The sequence below is a fragment of the Enhydra lutris genome, unplaced genomic scaffold, assembly GCF_002288905.1.
Source record: "Enhydra lutris kenyoni isolate GAN:26980312 unplaced genomic scaffold, ASM228890v2 scaffoldscaffold25, whole genome shotgun sequence".
NCBI lineage: Eukaryota > Metazoa > Chordata > Mammalia > Carnivora > Mustelidae > Enhydra > Enhydra lutris.
The window spans coordinates 6,038,689-6,062,168 of NW_019154109.1; the positions used below are offsets into that span (position 1 = coordinate 6,038,689).

The 23,480-nt window shown below is 42.7% G+C and overlaps 1 protein-coding gene across 2 annotated transcripts in view; it reads right to left on the reverse strand.

The window, feature by feature from the left end:
• Positions 1-2,161: 2,161 nt before the first annotated feature.
• LOC111150998 (lysine demethylase 5B) overlaps positions 2,162-23,480 on the reverse strand; it is an 88,904-nt gene continuing 67,585 nt past the window's right edge. The window contains exons 17-27 of one of the 2 annotated variants that reach the window (XM_022508684.1): positions 21,364-21,514; positions 21,097-21,211; positions 20,092-20,447; positions 18,861-18,999; positions 14,043-14,222; positions 13,242-13,400; positions 8,520-9,005; positions 6,946-7,057; positions 5,695-5,849; positions 3,667-3,987; positions 2,162-3,136 (exon numbers count right to left, since the gene is read on the reverse strand). In XM_022508684.1, coding sequence (XP_022364392.1) covers positions 2,999-3,136; positions 3,667-3,987; positions 5,695-5,849; positions 6,946-7,057; positions 8,520-9,005; positions 13,242-13,400; positions 14,043-14,222; positions 18,861-18,999; positions 20,092-20,447; positions 21,097-21,211; positions 21,364-21,514 — 2,312 coding nt within the window. In that variant the 3' untranslated portion in view covers positions 2,162-2,998. The remainder of the gene's footprint in view (positions 3,137-3,666; positions 3,988-5,694; positions 5,850-6,945; positions 7,058-8,519; positions 9,006-13,241; positions 13,401-14,042; positions 14,223-18,860; positions 19,000-20,091; positions 20,448-21,096; positions 21,212-21,363; positions 21,515-23,480) is intronic. The other variant, XM_022508685.1, reaches the window with a different exon arrangement.

The window sequence follows — 23,480 nt, forward strand, 5'->3', positions numbered from 1 at the left end:
CTGTGCTATATAGCAAGAAATCTAGGCAGGATTAAGCCCAGAACACCCAGGAGCACAAAATATCACTCAGTGCCTGATCCAAGCCCGAGGCAGGTCTTAATACAGTGCCAAATACCCAGCAAGATTATGAAAAAACAGAAGAGGCAGAAACCCATTACAAAAGGGCCTTCAGAGTTCAACAAAACGTACAATGCAACACCAAGTTTTACCCCCTTTCCAGGTAGGCCTCCACTTTGTTCTCACGGTTATCCTGCATAAATACCCGAAGGGTCAGGTTAATTTTAACAGCAAATTAAGTGAATCCCAGATACTTCTGTCAAAACGGAAGACCTAAAGTCTCAAGATCTTTATATAGCATTTTTTGAAGCTCTGTATGGCAGAATGAAGCACGGAAATGCAGGCTTTTACCAACTTCCACCACCATGGACAGCATCTCTGGCTTTAGGCTAACCTTGAAATAGAAGAAATAAGTTCCACCTCCCACGATGCTGAAATGAAATTGTGAAAAGAAGTCTAACTCCTTTACAGCTAGTCTAAATTACACAACCTTTCTCCAGCCTAGAGCCTACATAAGAAACAAGCCCTTTCTTGAGTCCATGTAAGAAATCCTCTAGTCTGATTTGGAAGAAGGAAAAACAAAAACACAAGAGCCACGGGCATGAGGCAGGGGCACTCATCCGCCCTCTGGCGCTGAGTTCACTAGACTCCTTCCCCCTCCCAGCTCAGACTCCGGCTGACGGTCCTTCCTTCTCACACCTCATGCAGCTGCAGGACTACGGAGATGAAGCATCAGTTTCTCTGTGTTTTCTCCTCTTTCTCAGGTGCAGAAATTTCTCTAGAACACAGGCTGGCTTCACAGCTAACACCCCGTAAACAAGTTTTTAGATAATACCACTCTGCAGTCGAGATCTGGGTTCTTAACAGTGGGCAGGTGACAGCTCTCTCCAACTTCAGTATCATCGTATGTGAAAACATCAGAGGCTCTCTCCTGGGAGAGGGGGTAGTAAATACACACATTCTTGCCCTTCCCCCCTGACTCAGAGGGGCAGAGAAGCTACCTCACTGGGAACGCTGTAGTCAGGGACTGTGGACAACCCACACGTGAGAAGAAAAACGAGGAGGGGGCACAGGAGGTACATACCAGATGGGCAAAAGCTCTCTAAAGGCAAAGGCTTTATTTTAACCACAGTGTATCCTTTTAGCTTATATTCGCAATGGAATTGGGACAGCTGGCATCCTGTCCCAGTGTCAGGGGTTCTAAGAATTCGGATACTTAAAAAAGGTCAAAGCACGATTATTCCAGATTGTCCCCTGGAGACTCTTCTTCTCTTTTGGCCCCAGAACCCTCAACAGACGAGGACAGACATCACAACAACTGTGGGAAAACTGCAGACAACTGCCAAGTCATTCTTAAAGAGATTTAATTATTTGAATTGCATCATTTCAATCTCTGCTACATCACAAACTGCTGTTTTTGTTTTCTTTCATTCAAGACCCACTAGTTCTACCCATCTCCTGGTTTACGGCTATAGAATGGGGGGTGGTGGTGGTGGATAAGTATGACCAACAGAAGATGAAAACCCAAGCAAGAGTCTGTTCTGTTCAGCAGAAGGCCTTCTTCACTGCAGAACAGAGCCTTTTAAAAAAGAGAGGAGGAGAAAGACTGTGGACTATGGACAACCAGTAACAACAGCTAGAGTCAGAGACAGGGAAGGACGTGTCGGAGGCAGAGCCTGCATGTTGACAAGCTGTCCCTTGACCCACACTTTCCCAGCCCTCCGCAAGGACCATCTTCCTTAGATTTCCTTTTGACATCTTAACCCTAAACCAGGTTTTCCTGTCAATTCCAATATAATGAAGACATCATTCTCACAAGGAGGACTGGAATGCTTTGCCACCATTCTGAAAAGCTTACTGAAAAGCATCATGGCTTTAAAGACAAGTTCTGTTCCTTGAAGACTAGGTGGGGTTCTTTATTAGTAGAGACGGGAGGCATATGGCCCACCAAGCAGAATAGGGTACAGAAGAACCGTCCGCCGCTGCTGTAGCCTAGTTGGGCAGAGGCAAAAGCAAGCAACCCCCCTCTTGCTCTTCCAGGCCCACAATGTACAGGGGCGTATGAAGCTGTAGTCTAATGGCTCTAAATAACCAGCATTTAGTGTTAAATTAGGACCAAGGATTTATTCCACAATATAAACTGCAACATTTGATACAAGCTACCAAAAAAATAGTAGGAGAGGAAGGAAGGGGCAGGGGAAAAGCCAAAATACAGCTGTGGCAATTACTTACAGAGCAGTCTCTTTTCTACATCACTAGTTCATCAGTGACACTAGAAACTAGACATTTGTGTTCTGTACATCAACCAAATGCTAAAGCACCAACACACTGTTTGGAAGTTTGTTTTGTTTTGTTTTAATTCCAGCCACTGAAACCAACATAGAAGTTATTGCTTTGATAAATAAACCTAGTCTACCAGGAAAAAGAAAAGTGGATAAAGAAACAAACTAAAACCCCAAAAGTGAAAAACTTAAGTTCCCCAATATGGTAACAGAGTAAACAAGAGAGAAATTCCTCAAATGAGGATTTACTGGAATCTCTGGAGCCCTTCTGGGCACTGGAACTGAGTTGGACTCTTAAGCCGGTAAATCCCAGACAGAGGTAAGACTTTAATGCTGTACATGAAAAAGTGAAAGCTCCAATGCCTTCCAAATTGCTGGAAACCCCTGCAAAAAAACCAGTCAGCATTTCACACCTCAACAACCACAAACAGCTCTTAAGGAAAAAAATACAAAAAGTGTCAAAAATTTTTTTAGTTGTTTTTTCTTTTTTTCAAAGAGTTCTGGAAAAATGATCCCATAAGGAATAGAAATAGCACCGTTTACAGGCTGGTCTGAATACCAGTCCTGTAGCTTTGCTGAGAAATTGAAGAAATCTTCTTGGTTGGAGTCCTGAATTACATTAAGTGGTTGGGGGTGGGGGGTGTTTGTGTTTGTGTTTTTTATTTTCGGCTTGGTGCGTCCTTCACAGTACAGCGCACACAGATGTAGTCTTCTTTCTCTGCCATCTCTGGAGAAACACCAACACAGACCTGGTGAAACCACTGATTGCAGCTGCCATCACACTGGACCCAGTCCACCTGGTTACAAAGAGCAGGGAGACGGGGTTTTCAGAGGAAAAAATGTGATTCGAAATTGGGCAGGCCAGCCTCAAGATATTCAGGCCGTTTGCCACCAACGGCCACCGTCCCACCACTGGGACCTCCGGCACAACAGCTGTGCCACATGAGTGCAGCTGGCCCACCAGCCAAAGCAACCAAGTCAAAGCCATTCTTCAAGTCGTGACTGCTTTGGGGCTAAGACAGCGCCGCCCTGTGATAAGTAAGCAAAAGGGCATTACATCAGCACCCTCCCACCTTCTTAGCGCCGGGAGGTGAAAGCTGGAAGAGCAGGAAAAGGAAAAAGGGAAGAATAAGAGTTTCTTCAAGAGAAGGGAGAAGACCCAGGAACGATGTAAGAGCAGAGATACCAGTGGGGGAGGGCTGAGCAATCCATTCAGATCAGCTCAAAGCAGATAAGCAGGAGAGAAAGACCCAGCGAGATGAGGTGTAGCTTACAGGGTTTCTGAGTTAAGGGAAAGCACGTCCTCTATGGCCCAAACCTCACTGACCTCATCTCCTTCTGGCTGCAGGCAGCTCACAGCTGGGCAGATGGCATCTTCATCCTCAGAGTCCTCCTGTTCGGAATAGGATGTATCTGAGGGCAGGGAATGAGTTTCAGTAGAACGGACTAACTCATAGCTACGCTCTCTCTCTAACTTGAAACTGTTCATGTCCTTGGAGTGGCTCAGTTTGATTTTCTTCTTTTTGGGGGTCCGCATTTTTTTAACTCGATCCCATCGGTCACTGGAGAGGCCTTCTCTTTCCAGGCGTCTCTTCAGTTTTCTCTCAAGACTGTTGATTCCATCTCGCTTCCCGCGGCAGCACTCATTCTAGGTGGAAGATAGGCAAATTGGATTTTAGCCGTCCGTCTGCCTGTTACTCAAACTAGTGAACTATTAGCTGTATGAGAAACCGGATGATCTCTCATCAACATTAAAAAAAAAGCCTGCAACCCGGGGCGCCTCGCTGGTTCAGTCGGGGAAGAGCACTCAACTTTATCTGGGGGTGAGTTCGAGCCCCACATCAGGTGTAGAGAAGACTTACTGAAGAAAAACAAAACAAAACAAAACAAAAAAAACCAAACCAAAAAAACCCAAACCCGCATCCTAACACCCCTGCCACCACGTCCTCTCACGTCCTACAGGACAACCTGTTTGGGTTTAGCTAACTTAACTGCTAGTGCTATCAAAAGAAAGAGTAGAAAAAGGAAATGTTAAAGACATGATTAGCTTTCAAATTAGCAGCAGAAGATGGGGAGATGCCTACATTCTTCTCTTCACCAACTACAGGAGTAAAAGACTACCATGTAGTTCCTACCTAGGTGTATATGCTTATCCTCTTACCTACGGACTTCTAAGGAATCGTGCTGATACGTTCCTTAAGGACATACATCCCGACCCCTTAAAGAAATAAAGTGCCTTAAATGAACGTCATCAATAATGGTGCTACACTACTATTTGGTATCATAATGAAAAATAAAATTCTAGGGGCACCTGGGTGGCTCAGCTGGTTGAGCGCCTGACTTCTGTTTTAGGCTCAGGTCATGATCTCAGAGTCGTGAGATCGAGCTCCACGTCAGGCTCCATGCTCAGTGGGGAGTCTGCTCTCCCTCTCCCTGTACGTTCTCTCTCTCAAATAAATAAATAAATCTTTTTAAAATTTAAAAATATAAAAAAAAAATAAAATTCTAAATGATAGTTGATAATGAGATTCTTCTCTTCATCCTGACTACATTCTCATCAGGAGGTTTTTTGTTTTTGTTTTTTTTTAAAGATTTTATTTATTTATTTGACAGACGGATCACAAGTAGACAGAGAGGCAGGCAGAGAGAGAGAGGGAAGCAGGCTCCCTGCTGAGCAGAGAGCCCGATGCGGGGCTCGATCCCAGGACCCTGAGATCATGACCTGAGCCGAAGGCAGCGGCTTAACCCACTGAGCCACCCAGGTGCCCTCATCAGGAGTTCTGAATGTTATAGGTCAGCTAGCTCACTAACATAAGAGTAGCAGCATCTTTAAGCTAAGACGTAGGACATACATGGTATCTATCCCCTTCAAGTAAGTCAGCACTCAAAACGGGCCCCCTCAGTCTGATGACCCAGTCCTTGCACCAGCTGTCCTGTTAGGGTTAGAGCAGTTAAAACATTTGTTAAACATTAACTCCAAGATATTCTTTAAGTTTTGAAAGCTTTATACCAAAAGCCTTCCCAGCTATAATTCTGTTTTCATGTCTACAGTCTTTCTCTTACAAGAAAAAAATTCTACTTCTAGCTATTATCATATGGCGATGATGAAAAGCACCATGCTAAAAGGAAAAAAAAAAAAATTCACAGTCACTTAAAAAACAGCACCAAACTCCAGGATGTGAGGCCAGAGTGATGCCTACCGCCCTTCTGCTTATCACAGCCTTAGGAAAGGAGGCTGTGAGGTAGAAGTCTGCATCCTTTGCTGGATGGAAAACAGAATCCCATTCACTGAACGAATTCGACGGGATGCCCCCCACGCCAGGCTGTATTCCCCGGCTGCCCGGCGGACACGCACCTTCTCACTGCTGGGTCTAGCTGGTGAGCTTCGATCAGTCTGCGGAGCAGGGGCTGGCTTTGCAAGTAAAGTCTGGTAAAGTTCCTGAATTTCAGGAAGGGATACCTGGAGCAACTGGGCTTCCATCAACAGTTCATTCACTTCTGGACTAACACCTGTCAAAGAACACACCAAAGCATAATGACGACAAAGGGAGGGTGTTCCACATGGACGTGGACATGCAAGCAAAGCAGGACTAGCCCTCAAACCACTGCCACTCTCTCCTTGGGAAATTATATTCAGTTGCAGTCAGGCTCATATAATGTGTTTAAAGCCATAATATAGTAAGAGCCCAGACAAGATTTTCTCAGGCTTCTGATTACTGGGGAAGTACTAATTCTACACGGGATCCCATCTTCACTTTCAATTACAGCTAACATGGAAGAGGCTGTACATCTGCCTGGATAGCTTCTGCCTTCAACAGAAAGCAGGGAACAGGGCAAGACGTGGGCAGTCTGGGTGAACTGAGTAGCTCCAACCCCATTACCAAACAAATACTACTAGGGCCTGACTAAGGGTCAGAACTCCCGTTGTGGCTCCAGGCAGTACTCCTGGGACAGCCATGTACATTCAAGCACAGCGGACCCCTGAACAACGGAGTCAGGGGAGCTGCGTGCCTGCACAGCTGAAAATCCGTTATTACTTTCAACTCCCCAAAACTTCATGCTAACAGCCTACTGTTCACTGGAAGCCTTACCAATAAAGCTGATTGACACATTTTGTATATTTATGTATTATATACTATTTCCAGAATAAAGTAAGCTGAGGAGAAAAGACTGTTCAGAAAATCACAAGGAAGAGAAAATATACATTTGCAGTCATGTATTTATTGAGAAAAATCTGTGTTTAAGTGGACCTGTGTTGTTCAAGAGTCAACATAGAAAAAAAAGGAGGTAGGGTTCAAGTATAGACTATGTCTAAGATCCCAGCAGAACCCGTGACGTGGCATCTGACTGAAATGACTGGTATTTAAATGTCAGCTGGCACGGGATTAACCCTTTCGTCCCTGAAAGCAGTGTGTTAAAGCCTTTCTCTATTTGTTTTGCATTTATAACCTTCAAGCATGATCATTCTCCTACCTTGCAAATACACAGTAACCCATATCAGAATCTGAAGATAAAGTCTTTTCATGGACCTGAACAACAAAACCCTACTGCAAAATTACTTGTTCTTGCCCAGCCCTCCCCGCTCCTCCTCATCAGAAATACAAACCATGGAGGGGGATGCAACTTCGGCCAGTGGAGAAGGGAGAGTGTACGTATGAGGCTTTGTTGTCCCAGTCATCAGGCAAGGAGAAGGATGTTGTGCCAGTAGGCTGAGACACCTAATGGAAGGAAAACATTTTATAGAAAGGCTTTTTCAGGATTAAAAATTCTCCTACTAGTCCAGGGAATGTAGTCTGGGTTATCAAGCAGGTAAACAGGAAAGAAGGATTTCAATTCCCAACTGAAAGAAGTCTCTATTTTAGATCAAGCTAAATCAACTCATATCCAACAAGCCTTTAGTCTTCCTGGTTTTACCTGGACTGATTCCACAGAGATCAAGACCACCATTGGGAGATAAGGCATTTTCTTTGCATGAGAACAGATCATACAGCCTTGTATTCCCTATGTAATTCTCCTAATGAAGGCTGTGACACAATGAACACAGACATGTGCCCCTTTGAGCAAACCGAGTGAGGAACTGCCAGATCTCATGCATGTCCACCTTCTTCCCTTTCTCAGTGTTTATTAAAAAGTGCTAGGAGAAACACTCCTTTGACTATGAACTAGTAAATAAGTTAAACGAGTTATGTCCTCTCCTTTTATCAATAGAAGTAAACTTCTAGCCTATCTTACGTAAAGAGCATACATGTTTCCCCTGTAGGCTACCCAAATGACCACAACTCACCCTATGCAACAAGAATTTAATTCATCATTTGCTAAGTGCCAGGCACTGCCTATATTTCACAAGCCTGGAAAGAAATGTAAAGGAAAACAAGGAAACATATATGATAGAAATCAATTTATCTTTTATCTTTGGTCGGCTGAACAATTTAACTCATAATTCACTGTCTGTGTTAGTATAGCACAAGCAAGCTATGAGATCTCGGCTAGAAAAATCTGTACGAGATCTGAAAATCAGGTCAAACTCATAAGACAACTGAATACGGCCCTCCTGACTCTACTTTTCTGCGATTTCACATTCTTTTCCTGTAGCCACCTTCTATGGAAGAAGACAAAACACTCTGCCCACCCCAGTGATGGTCAGGAGAATCTGGCTTTTATAGCAGAAAGATCACGGCTGGTATGAAAGCCACTGCCTTTCCTCAGAAGCAACACAGTACTCAGACACTTCAAAACCTACTCCTTCCTCAAGGGGCAGTAAGAGACACAAGGCAGAAAGCACCTTCCCCTCTAGTCAGTGACTTACACGAGAGGAAGCAGGGGGAAAAAAATCAGTCAAGCAAAAATTCCAAAAATTCATGTACGTTAAGTATATATCCCACAGAATGGGAAAACGTAGATAGCTACGTTATCTATGAAAAGGTGAAAACTGCTCTCCAGAAGTAGACTGCCTGAGAGACATCTTCCCAGTGCCGGGAGCAGAGGAAACGAAAACAACATGGCAGGGACACAGAGCCCTCGAAGTGGAGAGCTGCGCAGTCAGCACTGGTACCAAGCACTGGTACCAGCACTGGTATCAAGCCATTGCCAGGAGCAGCAGCCGTCCCAGAGCAAAGGTATTAGGGAAAGGGACAGAGCTGGGCAGATCCCAGGAACCGGCAGAGACAAGTCCAGACTCACCTTATTTGTCTCGGCCACCTGTCCCGCTGAGGCCTGCCATCTGCTATACCACAGTCCCGAGCCCACTCGATCCTGCACAGACTTGAGGTTCCCTGATGAGAGCAGCTGCTGGGCTCTGTGCTGCCAGTTCACCGTTCTTTCGATCATGTATCGAAGTGCATCTCCCTCAGGAAGGCGAACGCGGATACGCTGCAGGGAGGCCAGCAGGGGCAGAATTTTCTCTAATGGAGGCTTCTCTGACCTCCGACAATGGGGACAAAGCCAGATTCGGGGGCCTTGTGAAATACTGGGTACTGCCACACAGCTCGTATGGAAAGCATCCCTGCAGAGTTCACACTGGATCATGGGGGCAGCTGGGGCCTTCTGACACAGGCAGACTCTCAGCTCCACATCTTGGACAGGTGACAGCAGCTTCCCTTCATTGGCTAGCCTGAGAGACTGCAAGGCTTCCATTTCCCTTAGGCGAGCTTCCCCAAGTGTTGCCATCTAAAAAGGAGTTACCAATCAAGGACAATGTCAGAGAGAATTTAGCCCTCTCCTAAACCCCAGGTCCCAGAGTAGATGATCTATGTTTGAATCCTGGCTCCATCTCACTGAGCTGAGTGGCCCTGGGCAGCACATTCCACTGCAGCTCAATGTTCACATGTATTAAATGGGGCTCACAGCGGAGCCCACCTCCCAGGCCTGCAGGGATGACTACGGGGCAGCCGCTGTGCCTGGCACACAGTGAACAATGTGAGCAATGACTGAGCACACGCTACTACTTAAAGTCTAACTTCCTTGCACATTTACTTCTCTTAAAAGAAGCAGGCTTCTCACACATCTGCATGCTCTAATTCCCGGGGTTCTCCATGTTTTCATAGTTCCATTAGCTCCTGTTCTTTTAGAGAGGCACTTTGGGTAGAAAAGTCTCTAAAGCAGCCACTACACGACTGGTAGTTTATGCCTCCTACAATCTTTAACATTGAGGCCTTTGTGTGTGCTGAACACAACCATTGTAGATAATGAACCTGATACCATGAAAGAATTAGATAGAGAGCACTTTATCAGACTTCACTTACACACGTGTACACACGCACATGTCCATGCTAGAAAATAAGCTCATTGGGGCACAGACAAAAGCAAGTTGCTTTTGTGCAGTGTGTGGCAGGTATATTCAAATTGGAAAATCTTTCCTCCCTATTAATACACGAGCCATGTCCCAGAACAGTGGGGAGCTCAGTTAACCTGTATAAGTGGCTTGAAAATAACTCATAAACAGAAGCAACTTCACAGTAAAAACCTGAGGTGACACTGAACATATTCCTGAACAGTATTTACAAGATGTCCATAATTAGAACCTTTATATGAATGGACTAATGAACTATATAAGCTGTCCAATACATAAACTAGGTCTAGGCATTGCAGATTTATCCATTATGCACCATGAAGTAAAAGCTATTTAAATGTGATAAACTAAAATCACTGGCTACGTTAAGAGTTAGCTACTACCACCTTGAACTTAATACCCAGTTTCCCCGATAAAAGGCTGGACCACCATTGTCCTCCAACAGCACTTCACTGATACAGAAATATAGATAAATGGAGGAGAAAGTGTAGACTTTTAAAACGGAGCTCTTCCCTCTAGAAACAGAAGCTACAGGCTGTGGGAACCATTCCTTTCCCCAATTCTATTTGCAAATCCTTAAAATGTTAACCTGTTACAGTTAAAACCATTCCCACTTATCACACCCACCCACCATCAGACCCATTATGATTCACCAGATGAGGTGCCCTGAGTCATAAGGCCAAAATGAACTCTCCATTATCTTTTTGGAACGGGAAAAAAAAAAAGTATGAATGAGTAGGAAGAAACAAAAAGATCTAGAAGTAAATTAGGTAACAAATCTTTGGCATATTTTTAAAAAATCCACTGTTTCTGTAGACAACAACAATGTACAGGCAATATATACATGGGTTATGTGATAAGATGCCTTCCTAGAACTCACAAATGGAGAGCCGACAGCTTGTCTTTGAGAGTTCTACTATGAAGTCAACAAGTAATGTCTGAGTTCTTAAGCCATGGCTTCATACACTAGATGGGGAGAGACTAGACTCTGAAAGATACAGCATGCGAAGTTCAAGAAAATGGATTTACAAAAATAGACCACAGAAGTTAACAGTGGAAAGCAGCACTTTAAAAAAACCAGAATGAGGGGTGCCTGGGTGGCTCAGTGGGTTAAGCGGCTGCCTTTGGCTCAGGTTTGATCTCAGGGTCCTGGGATTGAGCCCTGCACTGGGCTCTCTGCTCAGCGGGGAGCCTATGCACCCCCCCTTCTCTTCCTGCCTCTCTGCCTACTTGTGATCTATCAAATAAATAAATAAAATCTTAAAAAACAAACAAACACAGAATGATGCTCAAGCAGCAGAATCTGATTAGAATCTGACCAATATACAAATATGCCCTAAGGAAATCTGTGTCAAAATACATAAATCAAGGCAATCCCATGTCAATCACCAGAAGTCAGACAGCTACAAAGGAATGGACTGGGAAGAAGCTGGAAGAGCGGAGAACACTTTGTGCCACTTAAAGCACCCAGATGGGACTACATCGAACTAAAAACTTCTGTATAACAAAGGAAACCAACAGAATTAAAAGCTGACCTATAGAACAGAAGAAAATATTGGCAAAGCACATACTGATAAGGGGTTAATAAACAAAATACATAAAGAACACATACAACTTAATAGAAAACAAACATAGGCAGAGGATAGGAGTATTTTTCTAAAGAAGACAAAGAGGACACAAGTACATGAAAAGGTGGTCAACCATGAAACTGCAAATCAGAACCACAATGCAAGATCAATTCACACCTAGCAGAATGGCTATTATAAAAAATGCCAAGAAGTAACACATGTTGGTGAGGATGTGCAAAAAGGGAACCCTGATGCACTGTTGGTAGGAACATAAATCAGTGCAGCCATCCTGGAAAACAGTATGGAGGCTCCTCAAAAAATGAAAAATAGAACTACCAAACGATCCAGCAATTCCACTTCTGGGTATTTATCTGAAGAAAAGAAAAAAACTAACTTAAAAGTTAGTTTTAACTAACCTGCACCCCCCATGTTCACCTCAACATTATTTCCAGTAGCCAAGACATGGAAGCAACTTAAGTGTCCATCAGTGGATAAATGGATAAAGATGTGGTGTACGGAGATGCCTGGGTGGCTCGGTGGGTTAAGCCTCTGCCTTTGGATCAGGTCATGATCCCAGGTTCCTGGGATCAAGCCCCACATCGGGCTCTCTGCTCAGCAGGGAGCCTGCTTCCCCCTCTCTCTCTGCCTGCCACTCTGCCTGCTTGTGATCTCTGTCTGTCAAATAAATAATTAAAATCTTTAAAAAAAAATGTGGTGTATGTATATACAATGGACTATTATTCAGCCATTAAAAAAAAAAAAAAGGAAATCTTGCCACTTGCACTAATACAGATGGAATGTAACTGCGTTAGGTTAAGTGAAATAAGTCAAAGACAAACACTGTATGAATTGAGGGGGAAAAAAAACACCCAAAAAACAAAAAACAAAAAACCAAACCCACGGATATAGAGAACAAATTGGTGGCTGCCAGAGGCCAGGAGTACGGAGTGGGCTAACTAGGTAAAGGCAGTCTAAAGGTACAAATTTCTTGTTATAAAAGAAGTTCTGAGGATATCAAGTACAGCATGTTGACTACAGATAATATTGTACTATACTGTATACTTGGACGTTGCTAAGAGAGTAGATCTTTTTTTTTTAAAGATTTTTAAATCTTTAAGATGTAAATTTATTTTTTATTTTTTAAATTTTTAAATCTTTAAGAATGCACAAGTAGGCAGAGTGCCAGGGAGAGAAAGACGGAGAAGCAGGCTCCCCACTGAGCAGTGAGCCAGCTGCGGGGCTCGACCCCAAGACCCTGGGATTGTGACCTGAGCTGAAGGCAGCACTTAACCAACTGAGCCCCCAGGCACCCCAAGAGAATAGATCTTTAAAGTTCTTTTTTTTTTTTTTTTTAAGATTTTATTTATTTATTTGACAGAGAGAGATCACAAGTAGGCAGAGAGGCAGGCAGAGAGAGAGGAAGGGAAGCAGGCTCCCTGCTGAGCAGAGAGCCCGACGCGGGACTCGATTCCAGGACCCTGAGATCATGACCTGAGCCGAAGGCAGCGGCTTAACCCACTGAGCCACCCAGGTGCCCCAGATCTTTAAAGTTCTTATCATCAAAAAAGAAAAAGTCCGTAACTATGTACACCTGAAACTAACAATGTTATATGTCAATTACAGCTCTATAAAAGAAAAAACAAAAAACAAAAAAACTAAGCATCCAAATCACCTATCTTCTTTTGTCCTAATACTATGGCTCACTAAACATGAGCTAGACTCTGCTTCAGCTCCTTATGATGATATCATCTTTGAATCAACAGCGCTTACTAAATGCAGCCGGACGCAAAGGTATCCAATACACTTTTCTTTTTTAAGCATATGTGTTTGTGTATTTATTTATTTTTACTTAGTAAGCTCTACACCCAACATGGGGCTTGAACTCACATTCACATTTGACAATTTTCAGAAAGTCTTTCTGGTAAAACGGAGTACTTTTAAGGTTATTCTTTTACATGCCTTACCAATATCCCTGTGAACAAGAAAGGGTTAGAAATCCTCCTCCCTAGGCAACAGAGAAATTAGAAGAAAAAGCCCACTACGTACAGCTGAAGCAGTCTCCTTGCTTTCACTTAAAGCTCTCTCCAGGTCACTCAGACTCTCTAGTTTGGTGCTTTTCTTCTTTCCACTTGGTGAGGGCTCCTTGAACTTTCTCTGCTTCCTCTTCAATCCCCAAAGGCCAATGTCACATCGAGGACACAGCACCTAACGTGGGGAAAAGCACAACAGTAAGATGGTTTCAGATTAAGCCTTAGGAATAAGCCCCACAATAAAAGCCTAAGCAGTGGTTAGGATGGAAACTTCTTATCTAACATTTCCTCTATCACATGCCGCCCTAAAGTCAGAAAACTCTCCTCTACCAAGGGAGGGCCGAGGAGGGAGGGAATGAATTTCACAAAAAAGACTTTGATTATAGATCGGATGAAACAGTAGTTAAGTTCAACATGATATTTACCAATTCTAGTAATAATGTACCATCAGTATCAGCTACAAAAAATACAAGTGCAACTCCAGCACTTCATGAGCGGTGGATGAGACCATTTACCAGGCTTATTAAATGCAAATGGTGCAGCATGGACAAGGTTAGAAGTCCAATTTCAACCCAGATTGAGGAACTTCAATGAGAAAAATGTTCTTCTTTAGACACTGAATGCTATCCCTAAGTATATCCAGATGACATTTAAATGTTATTTCACTGGAAGTTTAGAAGAATCTCCCTGGCTCTACTGAAAAAATAACTCCCAGTATGTAGACCAGTCAGTGATGCCACCTTTGTAAGGGAAGGGACTGCATGTTCTATAAGCTATGAGATCGAAGGTCTCGTAGGTGGGCTGGTTGCAAACTTACCTCTAAGAGAGAATATGGAGAATTCTCAGTCAAGAATGTATTAGCAGCACATTCTTTCCAAGCCTGAACCTCAGCTACTAGTAATTCCAGTCTTGGTAAAGAATTCAGATGTACTGGGATAGATCGGCCTCTGGTAACAAGTTCTATGAGTGTGTCTAATACTGGCACACGTCCTCCAACCTAATGAGTCAAGAAAAATTGTAGCAACTTAGGAAAAAGAATGCTTCTCTGCAAAGTGGGAAAAGCACAATTCAGAGTAGACCTACTCCATGATTTCAACATGTTAATTTCATAGAGATGGACAAAATTTGCCAGCTGACCAGTGGCAGTGGGGGTGTGGGTGACATGGATTCCTTCACTTAATACTTTAAAAGAACCTAGTTTGTACTAGTCGCCAAGGATACAACTATGAACATGACATACACTGTAATCTGTTGATTTTTTAAAAAATTTATTTATTTATTTGACAGATAGAGAGTACAAGTAGGCACAGCAGTAGGCAGAGGGAGAAGCAGACTCCCCGCTGAGCAGGGAGTCCGATGCGGGGCTCAATCCCAGGACCCTGGGATCATGACCCGAGCCGAAGGCAGTCGCTTAACGGACTGAGCAACCCAGGCGCCCCTCTTATTGAGTTTTTTTTTTTTTTTTAAAGATTTTATTTATTTATTTGACAGAGAGAAATCACAAGTAGGCAGAGAAGCAGGCAGAGAGAGAGGAGGAAGCAGGCTCCCTGCCGAGCAGAAAGCCCGATGCGGGGCTCGAACCCAGGACCTGGGATCATGACCTGAGCCGAAGGCAGCGGCCCAACCCACTGAGCCACCCAGGCGCCCTTATTGAGTTTTTTAATTTAAGATTTTATTTATTTATTTGACAGACAGACATCACAAGCAGGCAGAGAGGCAGGCAGAGGGAGAGAGGAGGAAGCAGGCTCCCCGCTGAGCAGAGAGCCTGATGCGGGGCTCGATCCCAGGACCCTGGGATCATGGCCAGAGCCGAAGGCAGAAACTTTAACCCACTGAGCCACCCAGGCACCCCTCTTGTTGACTTTTAATGCCCTTCTAAATTCAATTGTCATCTTGATCCCTACAGACAGTCTGAAAAAAATTCAAGAGAAATGCAGATTTGCAATAACTCAAAAGGTTTTCACACAGACTTATGTTGATAAAAGCAACAGTATTTTACTCCAATCCACCCAATGATGAAGCAGCTCAGTATAAATTATTCAGAAAACTAAAAGAAGGCAAAAAGTCCCATGGTTCTCAAATGTTCATATGCATTAAGAATCAACTAGAAGCTTGTTTAAGTAAGTTTCCCGGGCCCCATCTGCAGATATTCTGATTCAGGTCACCAGCGAAGAGCCCATGAATTTGCATTTCTTTCTTTTTTTGTTTTTGAATTTGCATTTCTTCATATGTTTCCAGATGATGCTGATGCTCTTGATACTGAGACCACATTTAAGATTTTATTTATTAATCTGAGTGAGTGAGCATGAGCAGGGAGAGGGGCAGAGTGAGAGGGTCAGAGAGAAGCAGATTCCCCACTGAGCAGGAAACCCGATGTGGGGCTCTATCCTAGGATCGTGGGATCATGACCTGAGCCAAAGGTAGATGCTTAACTGACTGAGCCATCCAGGCGCCCCTTGGGACTACCTTGAGAGTGAGAGACCCAAACAGGAGAAGAATAAAAACATGAGGTTGGGGGTAGGAGCACTGGTGTGCTTGTTCTAATACAATGGTAAATTCTAGCCTCACTAAGTAGTCATCCAAATGTGTCTCCTGATGTGATGCAATATAAAGTATACAGTATCACCTGATTATTCTAAGTAAAAAATATTTAACTTCAACCCATCAACTCTTTGAAACTAATTTCCAGTTTAGAGGAAATACCAAAGCTAAAACACACCATAAAGAAATAAGGAGACAGGGGCGCCTGGGTGGCTCAGTGGGTTAAAGCCTCTGCCTTCGGCTCAGGTCATGATCCCAGGGTCCTGGGATCGAGCCCCACATCGGGCTCTCTGTTCCACAGGAAGCCTGCTTCCTCCTTTCTCTCTCTGCCTGCCTCTCTGCCTACTTGTGATCTCTGTCTAATACATAAATAAAAATCTTTAAAAAAAAAAAAAAAAAAAAGAAATAAGGAGACAAATCCAGAAGGCAGAACCCACCATGGGGTGACTATTCTAGACAGTGACATGAAAGAAAGAAGGCTCAAGAAGAAAACACCACGAGACTCAAAGCAACTTAAAGCCATATGTCAGTTAGGTGCAACATGTGGTGGCAGACGAGATAAACAACCAGAAGGGACATTTTCTGGGAAACTGGGGAAAACTGAACATAGACTAGGAACTTGCTGTTTCATTGCTTTTAATATTTATTCTTACAGGCTAGAACTGTAAGGGCATAAATGTTCTGTTAGAAACTTAAAAGAGGTGACTCACAAATTACATGCTGTCTTTAGTATTTAAATTAGAAATAAATGGAAGGGCACCTGGGTGGCTCAGTGTGTTAAGCCTCTGCCTTCGGCTCAGGTCATGATCCCAGCACTCTGGGATCAAGCCCCGCATTGCATTGGGTTCTCTGCTCAGCAGGGAGCCTGCTTCCCCCCCGCCCCGTCTCTCTGCCTGCCTCTCTGCCTGCTTGTGATCTCTGTCTATCAAATAAATAAGTAAAATCTTAATAAATAAATAAATAAATAAATAAATAGATGGAGTGCTTCCTATGTGTAGAGTACAGACTAACATTGTAAAGTACACAACCCACTAGGTACGAAGAGGCTCCGTGCTGTTCATCACGTCCCTCCGTTAGTCCTTAAGCACATAGTACAAGTAAAGGCCAGGCTGTTATTTTAGGAATGGAGCAAGACTTGCTTTTTGTCCTTGTGGGCACTATGGAAAACACAGTACTAAGTAGTATATAGTACGTCCTCCTCCTGATTCCACGTGCTCATCTCTCCTTACTGCAATGACCTCACCCTGCCTTTCTGGTTGCCACCAACTGTAAGTAAAAAGGGGGACCGCGACTAAACCTAATCAACAATATCTCCATCATTAACAAGAGCTTGCATCTAAAACTCCCATTAAGAAAGTTTATGTACACAGTACATAAATTTTTTTCCTTTGGCTAGCTGGGGTCACCCCTTAATTAGGTAATAATATCTATCAAACAATAATGTGTTCTCTCTTCCCTTTCAACTAGAATAGATGACCAGATGTTTTGTTGCAAACATCTGGCTAAAACTGTCTGCTATGGCATTTCTTGTTAGCAAAATTTATCAATTAGCACTACTTAAAATTAGACAAATATTCAGAAAACCAGGTAGTATTTTTTATTTTTAGAATCCAATGGCTTCAACAAAACAGAACTCGAGACTCAGAATGAGATAAATTTTTAAAAACTTAGCCTATTGAAGAATTCAAAGATCTTTTTTCCTCAATAGGTCTGTAAGACTGACCTACGACAATTACAAAGACAAAAGCAAGACACTATCCACCAACCACTTTTCAAATGAAGCAATCCAACTGCAACTGGGTAAATCACAGAATGCATTTTGTCTGTACCTTAAAAATGCTACAAGTGAATTTAACGCTTTTCTAAAATATAGGCAAGTCATTTAAGTATGACATCTAGAACGTACACTTAGTGCTAATTACTTTGGAACTTGTTAAGTTTCATTTCTTTTGTGGGGTGGGGAGGCACTGTTTTTTTTTAAGATTTTATTTATTTGACAGACAGAGATCACAAGTAGGCAGAGGGGCAGGCGGAGAGTGAGAAAGGGAAGCAGGCTCCCTGCTGAGCAGAGAGCCCGATGCGGGGCTCAATCCCAGGACCCTGAGATCATGACCCAAGCCGAAGGCAGAGGCTTTAACCCACTGAGCCACCCAGGCACCCCGGCACTGTTCTAGTGAGGGGTCACTAGACTAGTAGTCTAGTCACTACTTAGTGAGGGGTACTGGGGTGGCTCAGTTGGTTAAATGACTGCCTTCGGCTCTGGTCATGATCCTGGAGTCCCCAGGATCGAGTCCTGCCATCAGGCTCCTTACTGAGCAGGGAGTCTGCTTCTCCCTCTGAACCTCCCCTCTTCTCATGCCCCCTTCTCATGTGCTCTCTCATCTGCTCTCTCATGCACTCCCCAGTCTCTCATTCTCTCACTCACAAATAAAATCTTAAAAAGAAAAAAAGTCACTACTTGGTGAAAAATTCCGGGCCCTCTGGCTTACTTTCGCCTTGTAATCATATAACCAGACTCACTAAATCTGTTACTCTTGTCTGTACTCTAAGTTGTTAACAAGCCAACTAGAGACAACTGTACTCAAAGATCAGAAACTACCTTTCTCCCAATTCCATTTTTAGCTTTTTCTTCGAAACTTAACCAAGTACTTAAGTTTGTTAAGAAGATCCCAAGCTCCCAGAAACAGTTGGTTGAATTACCTAAACTTTAAATATTTAAGCCAACTGGTCAGGACAATAGGTGGGTAAGTAGGTCCATGTAAGGCTGAATAGAAAAAATTATTAATCTGGCCAACTGAAAACAATCTGTATGGTGAGATTCAACAGTACCTTTTAAAATTTTTTAATTATTACTCTTCATAGATGCACCTATACATGCAAGACCTTTTTTTTTCTTTTTTTTGAAATTTGACGGAGTGAGAAAAAAGCATAAGCAGGGGATGTGGCAGGCAGAGGGAGAAGCAGACTCTCTGCTGAGCAGGGAGCCTAATGTGGGGCTCGATCCTAGAACCCTGGGATCATGACATGAGCCGAAGGCAGACACTCTACCACTGAGCCACCTAGGCACCCCAAGACATTTTTTTCTTACACCAACCTGCAGGGCCTCCACATCCTGAAGCCAGTCCCTGGCTCTCTGCACTGAGTCTTTGAGAGCTGCACCATTTGGCAGATATGCAGGGATCTCCTCAATCTCCTTAACTGCTGTAGCAAGGCTGTTCAATGAATGCCGAGGTCTAAAATACGAAATGTAAGAACTATTTAATATTTTATATTGTGGTTCATTTTTCCTTTCTTTCTTTTTTTTTTTTTTTGTGGTTCGTTTTTCTTAAGGTTTACAAAAGAAACTAGAAAAGCCATTTCAAAAGAAATTGAGGATAGCAAATAATTTTTTTTAAGTGTCAGTAACTACTAGATATCCAACTAACGAGTTTCAAAAGTCTGCATAAAACTTTAGAGCATCAAAGATAAAGGAAATAACCAATATAAAGCATTTAAATTCTACCCATTCCTGAATTTATGCTGCTATAACCACAAACTTTTCATTTGCAGAAGGTAACTTAAAGATAATTTACTGTATTGAATTACATACACTGTTAAGATTCATACAGTTTCACTAAGGAAATTTAAATTCTCTAGGTTATCAACATACCAAAAGCATAGTATCAAAAAATGTGCTCTCTACTCAAAGACCACTATTTTAGGATTAGAGAAGAATGTCTGTAACCATGCATTTTTTTGGTACTTTATGTCATCAATTGGACCAGTGAAGATCTGTCAGAAAGCAAAACTAGGGAGGGCCTGATCTTCCTCTCAGATGGTTTACCTGAGTCTAATCAAATCTCTCTACCACAGGTAAGATGTTCCGTGTTACTACCCAACAGCAAAAAAGTACATTCCTACTCCTGTTGGGAATTACTGGCACTACCTTCATTTTACAGAACAGTGCCAGCAAGTAAATGTCTTCAACTCAAACATTTCAAGACTCCTTGGGAACTTACTAGCTGTGGGTTTAAACAGTTTGCTACTTATTTGTAAAACTTTTTCTTCTCTTGAAGATGGATGGTATCATTGGGATCCAAAGAAATTTCAAACAACTCTAGGAAAGGCAATTCCCCTTTGAACCATTCATTTCACAATCAGGAAAGTTAAGGAAAAAATTAATATTCTTTTACTCGCGTTCCAAAGCGCCCCAAACATCTCAGATATTTCTACAGGTATTCTATACCTATATCTGCAGCTTCTGAACACTGGTGTGCTCTACTGCTCTACGATGGGACATATTACCGAATCTTCTCCAAGAGAAAGAGGTGGGTTTGCTTTTTTACCTGGCCTTGAGAAGACTCTTGGCTTTGTCATCCCAGTGCTCTGACACTGTGAGCAGTTCCTGAAGCCGGGCCATTGCTTTCTCCACTGCTGAATATGGGGCCAGACCCACCCCTAGGTCTATGAGACGTCTCATATCATCTAATGTAAGGGAGCTGGGGTCTAGGCAAGCTTGCTGCACCTCTTCTAGCCAACGGGCCTGCTCCAGACGGATACGCATCTCAGCAAGCTGTGGAAGTTCAACATCAAATTCAAAGCTGACATCCAGCAAGTCTTGCAGCTCTGCAGCACTGGGCATTTCCTCAGAGAGCAATTTCTGGCTGTGCTGTTGGAAATCTTCTACACGATTCAAGAGATCCTAAAAAAACACAGGTTGTTGTATCAAAATAGCAATTTTAGTAACTGGATTCTTTCGTACTTAGAATCTTCACATCATATTAAATAGACTCTTCCATCTCATAGGATTTTAGCAATAGTACGAGTAAATGAGAGAATATATAAGCCAAATGACAACTGAAAGAACTGACTATAACAGACCTTTTACCTACTGCAAAGAGTAGCAGATGGTTACTTTTAAGGTAAAAATTTCCAACTTTACCTCTCCTTTGTAGGCCTGTTATAATCTCTTTATACACACACACAAAACACTCAGCAGGTTATTAAAAACATCTGCAAAACAGGGTGCCTGGGTGGCTCAGTTGGTTGAGCAACTGCCTTCAGCTCAGGTCATGATTCCTTGGCCCCAGGATCGAGCCCCACAGCCCCAAGATCTAGTACCGCATCTGGCTCCCTGATCAGCAGGGAGTCTGCTTTTCTCTCTGACCCTCCCCACCCTCTCGTGCTCTCTCACTCTCTCTCTCAAATAAATAAAATCTTAAAAAAACAAAAATAAAATCTGCAAATAAATGTACAAATTAACCACCCAAGATGACTTAATCATGTCAGTTGAAATGATTTACAAAACAGAGGATGACCAAAGTACTTCCCCACACATCTCTAAGAGTTACCTTTAGCAAAGGTGTTTGACTGAGGACACATGGAAGCGCATACAGCTGTGTCACAAACTGTCGGAGCTCATTCACTGTCAACTGATTTTGGGATTTTCCACCACCAGATCGGTATCTATAAAGACAAAGTCCCAAGAAGCCATGAGAACATGATACATTCATCATTCTCAGATTCAGTGTCACAGGAATACAGGATGAAAGGAAAAACTAGTTACAACAGGTTTCCAAGTTTAGACACAAGAGTCCAAACTCAAGCAAAGTAAATACCTAGTCTGTCTTTTGCCATTAAGCAGCTGCTGTGCGACAGAGGCACACTTCTCTGCATCCTGCGTGACTAAGCGAAGGTGGCGCAAAAGATCGTTGTCTGGGAATTTCTTCATTTCAGATTCTTCAATTAAAGCCTTAAAGCTGACAAGACCTAGGAATAAAGAAAAGGTCATTTTTTATCTGAGATCATTATTGTTTATTATGAGTGCTATGAAATACAGGAGGAGAGTTTGTCATTTAATTTTTATTTTTTTGGCTAAGGGTGGAGTGTTTTTATTATTTTTAAGTTTTATTTATTTATTTATTTAAATTGTTCCCCGACACTATTAATTTTATATATTTTTATAAACATATAATGTATTATTAGCCCCAGGGGTATAGGTCTGTGAATCGCCAGGTTTACACACTTCACAGCACTCACCATAGCATATACCCTCCTCAATGTCCATAACACCACCACCCTCTCCCTACCCCCCTCCCCCTGACCCCCCTTAGTTTGTTTTGTGACATAAAGAGTCTCTTATGGTTTGTCTCCCTCCCGATCCCATCTTGTTTCACTTATTCTTTTCCTACCCCTCAAACCCCCAACGTTGCATCTCCACTTCCTCATATCGGGGAGATCATATGATAGTTGTCTTTCTCCGAATGACTTACTTCACTCAGCATAATACCCTCAAGTTCCATCCACGTCATCGCCAATAGCAAGATTTCATTTCTTTTGATGGCTGCATAGTATTCCATTGTGTATATATACCACCTCTTCTTTATCCATTCATCTGTGGATGGACATCTAGGTTCTTTCCATAGTTTGGCTATTGTGGACATTGCTGCTATAAACATTTGGGTGCACGTGCCCCTTCAGACCACTACATTTGTATTTTTAGGGTAAATACCCAGTAGTGCAATTGCTAGGCTGTGAGGTAGCTCTATTTTCAACTTTTTGAGGAACCTCCATGCTGTTTTCCAGAGTGGTTGCACCAGCTTGCATTCCCACCAACAGTGTAGGAGGGTTTCCCTTTCTCCGCATCCTCACCAGCATCTGTCATTTCCTGACTTGTTAATTTTAGCCATTCTGACCGGTGTGAGGTGGTATCTCACTGTGGTTTTGATTTCTATTTCCCTGATACCGAGTGATGTGGAGCACTTTTTCATGTGTCTGTTGGCCATCTGGATGTCTTCTTTGCAGAAATGTCTGTTCATGTCCTCTGCCCATTTCTTGGATTATTTGTTCTTTGGGTGTTGAGTTTGATAAGCTCTTTATAGATTTTGGATACAAGCCCTTTATCTGATATGTCGTTTGCAAATATCTTCTCCCATTCTGCCAACTGTCTTTTGGTTTTGTTAACTGTTTCCTTTGCTGTGCAAAAGCTTTTAACCTTGATCAAGTCCCAATGGTTCATTTTTGCCCTTGCTTCCCTTGTCTTTGGCGATGTTCCTAGGAAAAAGTTGCTGCGGCTGAGGTCGAAGAGGTTGGTGCCTATGTTCTCCTCAAGGATTTTGATGGACTCCTTTCTCACATTGAGGTCCTTCATCCATTTTGAGTCTATTTCCGTGTGTGGTGTAAGGAAAGGGCCCAATTTCATTTTTCTGCATGTGGCTGTCCAATTTTCCCAACACCGTTTGTTGAAGAGGCTGTCTTTTTTCCATTGGACATTCTTTCCTGCTCTGTCGAAGATTAGTTGACCATAGAGTTGAGGGTCTATTTCTGGGTTCTCTATTCTGTTCCATTGATCTATGTGTCTGTTTTTGTGCCAGTACCATACTGTCTTGATGATGACAGCTTTGTAATAGAGCTTCAAGTCCGGAATTGTGATGCCAATAACACTGGCTTTCTTTTTCAATATTCCTTTGGCTATTTGAGGTCTTTTCTGGTTCAATATAAATTTTAGGATTATTTGTTCCATTACTTTGAAAAAAAAATGGGATTTTGATAGGGATTGCATTAAATGTGTAGATTGCTTTAGGTAGCATAGACATTTTCACAATATTTGTTCTTCCAATCCATGAGCATGGAACATTTTTCCATTTCTTTGTGTCTTCCTCAATTTCGTTCATGAGTACTTTATAGTTTTCTGAGTACAGATTCTTTGCCTCTTTGGTTAGGTTTATTCCTAGGT